The sequence below is a fragment of the Pteropus medius genome, unplaced genomic scaffold (genome assembly GCF_902729225.1).
Source record: "Pteropus medius unplaced genomic scaffold, Ma_sr-lr_union100, whole genome shotgun sequence".
NCBI lineage: Eukaryota > Metazoa > Chordata > Mammalia > Chiroptera > Pteropodidae > Pteropus > Pteropus medius.
The window spans coordinates 1,671,896-1,680,346 of NW_024349802.1; the positions used below are offsets into that span (position 1 = coordinate 1,671,896).

At 56.2% G+C, this 8,451-nt stretch overlaps 1 protein-coding gene across 1 annotated transcript in view; it reads left to right on the top strand.

The window, feature by feature from the left end:
• Window positions 1–6,407, top strand: part of EBF3 (EBF transcription factor 3) — a 112,639-nt gene extending 106,232 nt beyond the window's left edge. Inside the window, 5 exon segments of the mRNA XM_039835923.1 lie at window positions 26–331; window positions 1,249–1,437; window positions 1,840–1,929; window positions 2,685–2,797; window positions 3,759–6,407. Of these exon segments, the coding sequence (XP_039691857.1) occupies window positions 26–331; window positions 1,249–1,437; window positions 1,840–1,929; window positions 2,685–2,797; window positions 3,759–3,776 (716 nt within the window). The 3' untranslated portion in view covers window positions 3,777–6,407.
• The last annotated feature ends 2,044 nt before the right edge of the window (window positions 6,408–8,451 follow it).

An 8,451-nucleotide genomic window follows, 5' to 3' on the forward strand; every position in this document is an offset into this window, starting at 1 on the left:
AGGGGTGTTCTTTCCCGTTGAAAAGCGCATTTTCTCACGGTCTGGACCCCGGGACTATGCCCTGCTCCTCTTATTTGCCGCGGGGGGCACGGCGGTCAGGGTGGGGGGCGCCGGCCGACCCTGGCCGCTGCTGACGGGCCCCTCCTGCTCCAGGAGATCATCCTGAAGCGGGCGGCCGACATCGCCGAGGCGCTGTACAGTGTCCCCCGCAACCACAACCAGATCCCCGCGCTGGGCAGCACGCCCGCCCACAGCGGCATGATGGGCGTGAACTCCTTCAGCAGCCAGCTCGCCGTGAACGTCTCCGAGACCTCGCAAGCCAACGACCAAGGTGGGCGGCCCCTCCCCGACACCCTGCGTGGGCGGCCGGGGCTCAGCCGCAGCTGGCTGCCCGGAGGCCAGCGGGGTGTGAACAGCCTCGGGGCCCCGTGTGGGGCGCGCTCAGAGAACCCGGACCGAGGCAGCGGTTACGCCAGCTGCCGCGCCCGGTTTACCTGGAATGCACGCGTGAGCGACTTGGTGTTCCTCAAGAGGCTGGGGCCAGCCCCAGGGGAGCTGTGACGTAGCGAGCAGTGGGACCCCCACCCTGGGTTATCGCGTGGCTGGGGTCTGGCGTCCCAGTCGGGAGTGAATAAACGGGAGGGGACTCCCGCCTGCCTGCCCTGCATCTGCCCCATAGCGCGGTGCCCCGGGCGGCGGTCGCTGTCCCAGCCAGTCCTGAGTCTGCTTCCGGTCTCCCGGGACACTCTGCGACAGCGGGCAGTCCTCCCGTTCGCCCGCCCCCCATGGCATGAAGCCACTGCTCTGCGCACCCCCCCGCTCACAAACACGGCCACAACGACGAAGGCCCCAGACAGCCCTTCGTGGGCGCTACGGCCGCACGTGAGCTGTCCTTGCCCGCAGTGGCATCTGAAGGAGAGCAGAGGCCGGCAGTCCACGTAGCGGGGGGCTGGCTGGCCAGCCAAGCTGCTGCTAGTCGCGTCTAGAGAGAGACGTGGCGGCAGCTGACGGTCAGACCGAAGTGCGCTTTGGTGGCTGTCGCAGCTGCGGGCCCAGGACGGGCCTGGCGGTGACACGCGCAGGGGCTGGCGTGACGAGGCTGCCCCAGCGGCTTGGGCGCGAGGGCTGAGTGAAGCCGAGGTTGTTCGGAAATGTTTATGATACAGATTTGCGGGGAACCCCCCTCCCCCCAAGTGTCTCTCCCTGATAATAACGTTATTTTTGGCCGGGGGGGTGGGATTTTGACAGTCGGCTACAGTCGCAATACAAGCAGCGTGTCCCCGCGAGGCTACGTCCCCAGCAGCACCCCCCAGCAGTCCAATTACAGCACAGTCAGCACTAGCATGAACGGATATGGAAGTGGCGCCATGGCCAACCTAGGGGTCCCGGGCTCGCCTGGATTCCTTAATGGCTCCTCCGCTAACTCTCCCTACGGCAGTAAGTGTCTGTTTTTGTCACACGTCATCACACAGCTTCATGTTCACTGCGAAGTCAAGTGTGTGCGTTGCTCGGGTGTTCTGTGGTGTGAGCTACTGGACAGAAGGAAGGGTGGCTCTGAGGCTGGGCGTCCGCGCGACCACGGTCCACTGACCTGCGCCGGGCCCCGCGCGACCCCCGTTGGAGACCCACACGAAACGGGCGCGGAGCGGGCGGCCCGACTGGCCAGGCGGGAGCCCGGGGCGTGGCGGGCGCCCGGCGGGGCCGCGGGCTGACGTCTTTGCTTTGTTGCAGTCGGGCCGGCCAGTCCCACCGTGGCAGCCTCTTCGGTCACCCTCCCTTCAAACTGTAGCAGTGCGCACGGCATTTTCTCATTCTCACCTGCCAATGTCATCTCCGCAGTGAAACAAAAGAGCGCCTTCGCGCCCGTGGTCCGGCCCCAGGCCTCCCCTCCTCCCTCCTGCACCAGCGCCAACGGGAACGGGCTCCAAGGTGAGCGGGCGGCCGGCGCCGCGTTCTGTCCCCGGGGGGGCGGCGCTCCCGGGCCCGTGCACGTGTGGTGGCCGCTGCATGCCGGGGTCCACCGCGGTGCCACGCCCCGCCCTCCCTGTGCTCCCGTGAGCGACACGCCTCCGTCCGGCCCCGCGAGTGCCAGCCTCTCCCTCGCCGCTCCGGCAGAGCCGCGAGTCTTTGCGCGGCGGCTCGGGGCCTGGCGCCGCGCGGGAGAGGAGCGGGGGCGCGGTCAGCGCGGCAGGTCTGTCCTGCCCTCTCGCGGACAGGCCTTCACGGCCAGAGCTCCCGCAGCCCCCGTGGGCAGGAGGCAGCGACGTGGCCCGTGGGGACGGGCTGGCGGGTCACCGTGCCACCCGCGGAGCCCTTCTCAAACCCGGCCCGGCCTCAGAGCCCGTGGGTCCCGGCGGGCCGCGCCCCTCGGAAGGGGCCGCGTGTGCACGTCGGTGCCTCTGAGTGGTCTCCGCCAGAGGCTCAGGGGAGAGGGGCCGGCCCCGAGGGCAGTGGGAGGCACGGCCTGGACTCAGCTGCCCACAGAGGGGGTCGCGCGGAACAGGCTCCTCGCGCCTGCCCGGGGCCCTGCGGGACCTCCTGAGGCACCGAGACCGAGTGGCCGTCTTCGGCCTCTCAGACGCCACCTGTGGTCCATGCTCCTCCCGGTGAAAATCGAATTCAGTTACTCCTTTAGAAAACGAATCCCTTCCACCCGTATTTACTGAGCGCCTACTATGTGCCAGGCTCTCTGCTGGGTGCTGAGGACGTTACCGCGGAGAAGACAAACTGGCCCTTTTGTGAAGTCGGTGGCATATTTCACTTTGATGAACTAATGCTCAGAAAAGGAACTGGAAAGGTATCAGTGATTTGAAATTGTCTTCGCAGCATCCGTTAGTGTATGAGAGGGACGCCCAGGCCCCCGGAGGGCCACCGACTGGCCTGTGGGCCGGCAGCGGCCACCAGAGCTGCTGACGAGGCAGGTGGCCAGGTGCCACGGCCCGTCCGCCGCCCACGCAGTGTGTGGACGCCTCGTGAGCGGCGCACGCGCACACAGGCCTCGCACCCCGTAGTTGTAACGGTGAGTCGGAGACCGGTTCTCGGTGTTGAACACAGAAGCGAAGCACGCGTCGCTGCGTGAACAAACGTGTTAACACGCTGGACGTGAATCAGTGGTCGTCCTGACAAAAATTAAACGTCGCCACAGTTAAAAGATTTTAAATTACGTTCGTGCCAGGAGTTCACGGGAGGCGTCGCTGCACCTGGCGTTTTAGCCCTAAGTTTCTATTCTGAGGAGCCCGCCGAGGCGGAGCTGCGACCCGGGTCTCTTCGGGGCCCTTGCCCTAGAGACGGCAGGGCCGAGTGGCTCTGATGCTGGAGGACGTGCGACTCACCATTACGATCCAGAGCGATGAGCAGGCGGGCAGAGGCGAGGGCTAGAGCCGAGGGGACACAGGCAGTCCAGCTTTCGCTTAGGGAGAGCGAGCAGGTCGGTTCACATCCGTGGGCAGAGGCGGCCTCTGGGGAGCCTGGGCCTCCATCTGCTATAAACCAGCCACCGGGACGTGTGGGAAGCCTGGCGTCCCACCCAGAGAGGCCAGGAGCCCTTCCCCTGCCACAGGGAGTCTGAGCAGGGCCACGGGGCTTTGTCCCCAGCCGCCCCCCTCTCCCCCATGCAGTAGGCCCCCCCACGCCGTAACCGAGCCCCAGGCTGGTGAACGGCGAGGCGGGCAGACCCTCCAGCGCCGCCGAACAGCGCGCACAGAGAAGGCCGGCCGCCCGCGAGCCGGCCCCAGTAACGGCTCCTTTCTCTCTTGCAGCTATGTCTGGGCTGGTAGTCCCGCCCATGTGAGGGCCTTTTGTTTACCTCCGCAGCGCCCAGCACCCACGGACGGACTTCAGGGGGCACGCCCAGGACACTCAGACATGCTGATGGAGACAGTGTCAAACACGTTGGCAGTGGTCGAAATGCTACGAAAGACTTTGTTTAAAGATTTTATTTAAACTGTCACGAATCGACATGCAAACAGCCTACTTCTTCATGAACAATTCCATTTTATTGACTGAACTTTTCTCATATTTTCACACTTCTCGGTCCTGAAGAGTAAGGAAATCAAAGCGACGCCTATTTTGTATAAAGTTTCTGACTCCGTCTTGGCCATGTCTAGTACTTGCTATGTGTCGGGAGAAAGTTTGTGAATGCATCATGAAACCCTGATGAAAACGCCTCCAAACGTTTTTCTGTACTCATCCTTAGATTCACAATGGTTGTGTATCTCTATAATGTGAAATATTTTTCTGTGGTGGAAAAAGGGGGCCAAGGAGGTATGAGCCATCGAACCGGAAGAAAGGATGACTATGTGAGTAGGAGAACTCGGGGTGGCAGGGAGGGAGGGAGGGTTTATCATTGCTTACCTTCATCTTAAGGAAATGGAACTTTGTAACTTATTGTAGTTAGAAATTGTAACTTTGATATTGAATTCTCTTGCCTTCAACAAGCACACTGACAGAGAAAACGCTACTGTCTGTTGGTTAAAATATTCTCCCACTGCTAGAGCTTCCTGTTAAGCAAGTGTGGTCTGCAACATTTTTCAACTTTTGCTAGCACTGTATACTATTGCATTCTTAGGCTACTGTGAGGTCCATGTTTCTTGTACCAGAAATTGTCCTTTTGACTTCTAGATCCTTCTTCCCTAATGTGTTTTGTATGTGGTTATAAAATTGTAGACTTTTGTGATTTTGCCAAAGTTGTAGCTAACTATTTATACACTTGTCTTGAATTTTTTTCAGATCCACTTAAATATTTAGAAAAAAGTTTTATTCCTTATACGTCTCATAAGGAGTGAAATGGTCTCCATTCGACACTTTTCCATGAACACTTGCAGTTGCTAAGGGACTTTATTTTGTAACATATCAATTATAAATATTGTATTTATCTTTGAAATTTTGTACATTGCTTTTCCCGCCCATGTTGGTTTTCTTTTCCTCGTCCATGTTGGTTTTGGGTCATGGCCTGGTGCGATGCTGGGAAGAGCATTAAGCCGAGAACTGTCTCTCTGATCTGCTTCCTCAGAAAGAACCGTGCCCTTGCAGTTCATGTGTACGTAAAGAATTTGCTATTGTTTAAGACTTTCCATCATATTTTTTTTTTTTTATTTTGAGGAAAAGTCAAATTCATTGTTTATTTTTATATTATTTTTAAGTTATCTGAGCAAATACTTTTGAAAAAAGTTTGTTGTATAGTCAAAAGAAAACGGTGCCACCGGCTGTGACAAGTCCTCGTAGATTCCGTGCATGTGGAGCGGCCGCGGAGAGGCGACACCGTTTGGGGCTGTGTCCTTATTTTATTTTTTTGTAGAATGTAAAAAGTCATTTTAGCTGCCACCCATGACTTTGCCACATAGCTGAACTGTGTTTACTGGAAAAATTCAGAGGCCTAAAGTTTAAAATAAAATTTACTTCTGACGTTTTAATTAAAATGTTTGCCACATTAACTTCTCTGATGCCTTAAAAGTGGACTTCTTTAAAAGGAAAAAAGAAAAAAAACACCTCCGTGCTGTTTTATCACAGGCTCACACAATTGTTAATCAGTTTTTCATTTGGAGACTTGTGGTGTCAAACACACACACGAACAAAAGCACAAACCTGGCGACTCGTGTGTCACCCCTTCCTGCGTCCCACGCTGCTGCGTCCTGCGTCCTTCCGAGCTCAGGTTCACAGAGGGTTCGAGGAATCAGAGTAACTGCTGGCTTGTAAATTTTTTTTTTTTAAACAGTACTTTTCTGTGTAGTCACCCCCAGCAGCACTGTCCGTACTTCTTAAACTGAGATGACCTCGTTCAGATCCTGTGCCTGTCCGTGCCAAACCCGCAGAGAGACCAAAAGGGTCAGCTCCCCCGCCCACCCCACCTCCGCCCGCCACGGCGCGTTGCTCTGCGGATACGGCACAGCAAACGTTTTGCAGACTGCAGCAGAAATCAAATTTAAAACAAAAAGGAGGGACTTTTTAAAAACTTTCTTAACAAAACGAAACAATGCACAACTTAGTAAAGTGTTCAAGGGACTCGATAAACAAACAATGTCCCCAGTGGTCAGCAGGTCACAGCCTGGCCCCGTGATGGCCGACAAGGCTTAGCTACGTGGAAAAGCCTGAGAAGTGACTTTGGAACTAAATTGCCTCCGTCTCATTTTGTATAAGTCAGGGTTTGATCTAAAAACGAGCTCACGTGTACCTGTTAACGTTTGCAAGTTCCTTCATACCTGCACTTGGTTCGTGTTTTAGGTGATTAGTCAACACGCCCTCATCGCTTCATTGTCTCGAAACCGAGCGCTTCACGAACTGGTAGATCTTGCTGTTTAAAGACCCTACAATAAGATGGTTTATCTGTACATTTTTTCAGATATTTAACTGTATAAAAATGTTCATTTTACACAATATTTAATTAAAGTATTTCTTGTCTGTGAGTTTCACTTCGGGTACCTTTATGTTTCGATGATTAAAACGACTGGGTGGACACACGCGGAAGCCCTCGGGCTGCCATCTGCATCCCCTGGGACCCAGGGCTGCATCCTGGCCAAGACAGAAGCGATTGAGTCACAGACGAGCCTTCGAACAGAGTGACCGACCCACACACTCACGCACGTGTGGAGAGAGACACGTGTAGCCACGTAGATGGCTTGGTCCCCCCCTGCGTGTGTGGCGCCCTGACACTCGACTGCACGTGACTGTCAGACGCGGGGCCCCAGCAGCTCTGTGGCACCCAAACAATCATGCAGACCCCTGGGGCTAGGTCGCCCTGCCCCCTGCTTCTGAACGGAGGGGTTGGCAGGCAGCAGGTGCTCTGACCCAGCGCCGTGCTGCATAGGGGCAGGAAGCGGCCTCAGGGCAGTGTGTCGGCAAGGGCTCTGGGGGCGGGGGTGGGGGACACCGGGGCACCAGACGCCTGTGCCAGCCGAGGTCTGACAAGATGACACCACGCCACCTCCAACCCCAGGTCCACTGACGTGGCATAACAGACCTCACGCACTGCACGGGCCGCCGTGGGCCGCGCGTGGACGGAGCCGGAGGCGTCGGCTGCAGTGAGATCGGCCGCCAGCTCCGAGGCTCTAATCCGCACGGCGACGGCTGGCTCCCGCGTGGTTTCGGCGCGCCCTCCATGTCGTTCTCCAGTTTCTCCTGAATGGGAGGCTGGTTTGCATGTTTTGGCTCGCAGCTCCATAATACACACGCGCAAGTGTGATCCAAATTAGCCCTCACAAAAGTCCTCTTAATTACTTGTTCTGCTGAGCAAAACAGGAAACAATTATTCAAAACATAAAGAAACTTGTGAATGCCTTTCTCTCCCGTCAGCGACAATCAGCCTCCTTTGAGTGCATTCTTGTTTTGGCCTTAAAGAGACAGCAGAGAGAGACTCATGGGGGTACGAAGCTGCAGCCCTCCCGCACCCCGCTTCCCTCCCCCAGGCTCCCGCCCACGTGCTGGGGGCGGGGCCGGGGACACGATTCACCCTCTTTCCTACTCTGAGCCAGTGCCAGGAATGCCAGCCCAGGGGAGGGGGCCCAGGGGCCTCCCTGGAGGAGGCTTTCGGGGCCCTGTAACCTGGGGAGAAATTATTTTCTGTTTGTGTTTCGTTCTGAGTCCGAAGCGAGAAGTACGATCTCTCGGAATGTGTGCCAATTATTGTCAGGCCGCCTTTTAAGGCCTTTCGAGCTTTTAAAGATTATTCAAAGCACTCGAAATGGGCTTCAATCTAATGCCTCATTTCATTACATTAAACAGCCTAGTTAATAAAGAATCGATATATTCAGAGGGCAAGGTTATCTTTTGTCTATAAGGGGTGGTGTCGTTCTGAACCTTTTATAGTTCAAATGCTGAAAAAGACCTCACGGAATCCATACCCATCAAGTGGGTCGACGGGAAGAGTTATTTCCCCCCCCCCCTCCACAGCAGCCTTATTCCCGCTGGAGCACCCACGGAAGTCCTCAGAAAATGTCAATTTCTCATCAAGACAAGAGGCCACGATGATCAGTTTTTCCAGAGAATGCAGACAATTAAGAGAAGGCAGAGGCGGCTCCGCGGCCGTTTGGAGCGGCCACTGTCCTCGGAGCCGCGTGCCGCCCCCCCCGCCCCCCGCAGATAATAAGAGCTGTTGATAACTCAAGTGTCAATATGCCAGAGAGGGACTTTTGAATGTGAGTCCTTGTGCTCCAGCTCCGCGATCTCAGGCCCGATAACGGCCCAGCTGCCCACGGGCCCCCGGGCCGGCCTCACAATTAACGCGCCCAGCAAGTCACACAAAAGAGCGGGCCGCTCTATGCTGGAGAGACAATCCCGTTTTACCCTTCAAGGGCTCCTTTTATGTCGGAATAAGGTTGCTTTTAATGAAATTTAAACTCATCAGAGGAAATCAAAAACCTCCAATCAGATTACAAATTGATTTTTTGGTCATTTGTCATTTCCCAGTGTGGAGCCGCAGGGTTCACAGGGAGCCGGTGTGCACGCAGCTCCCGGGCC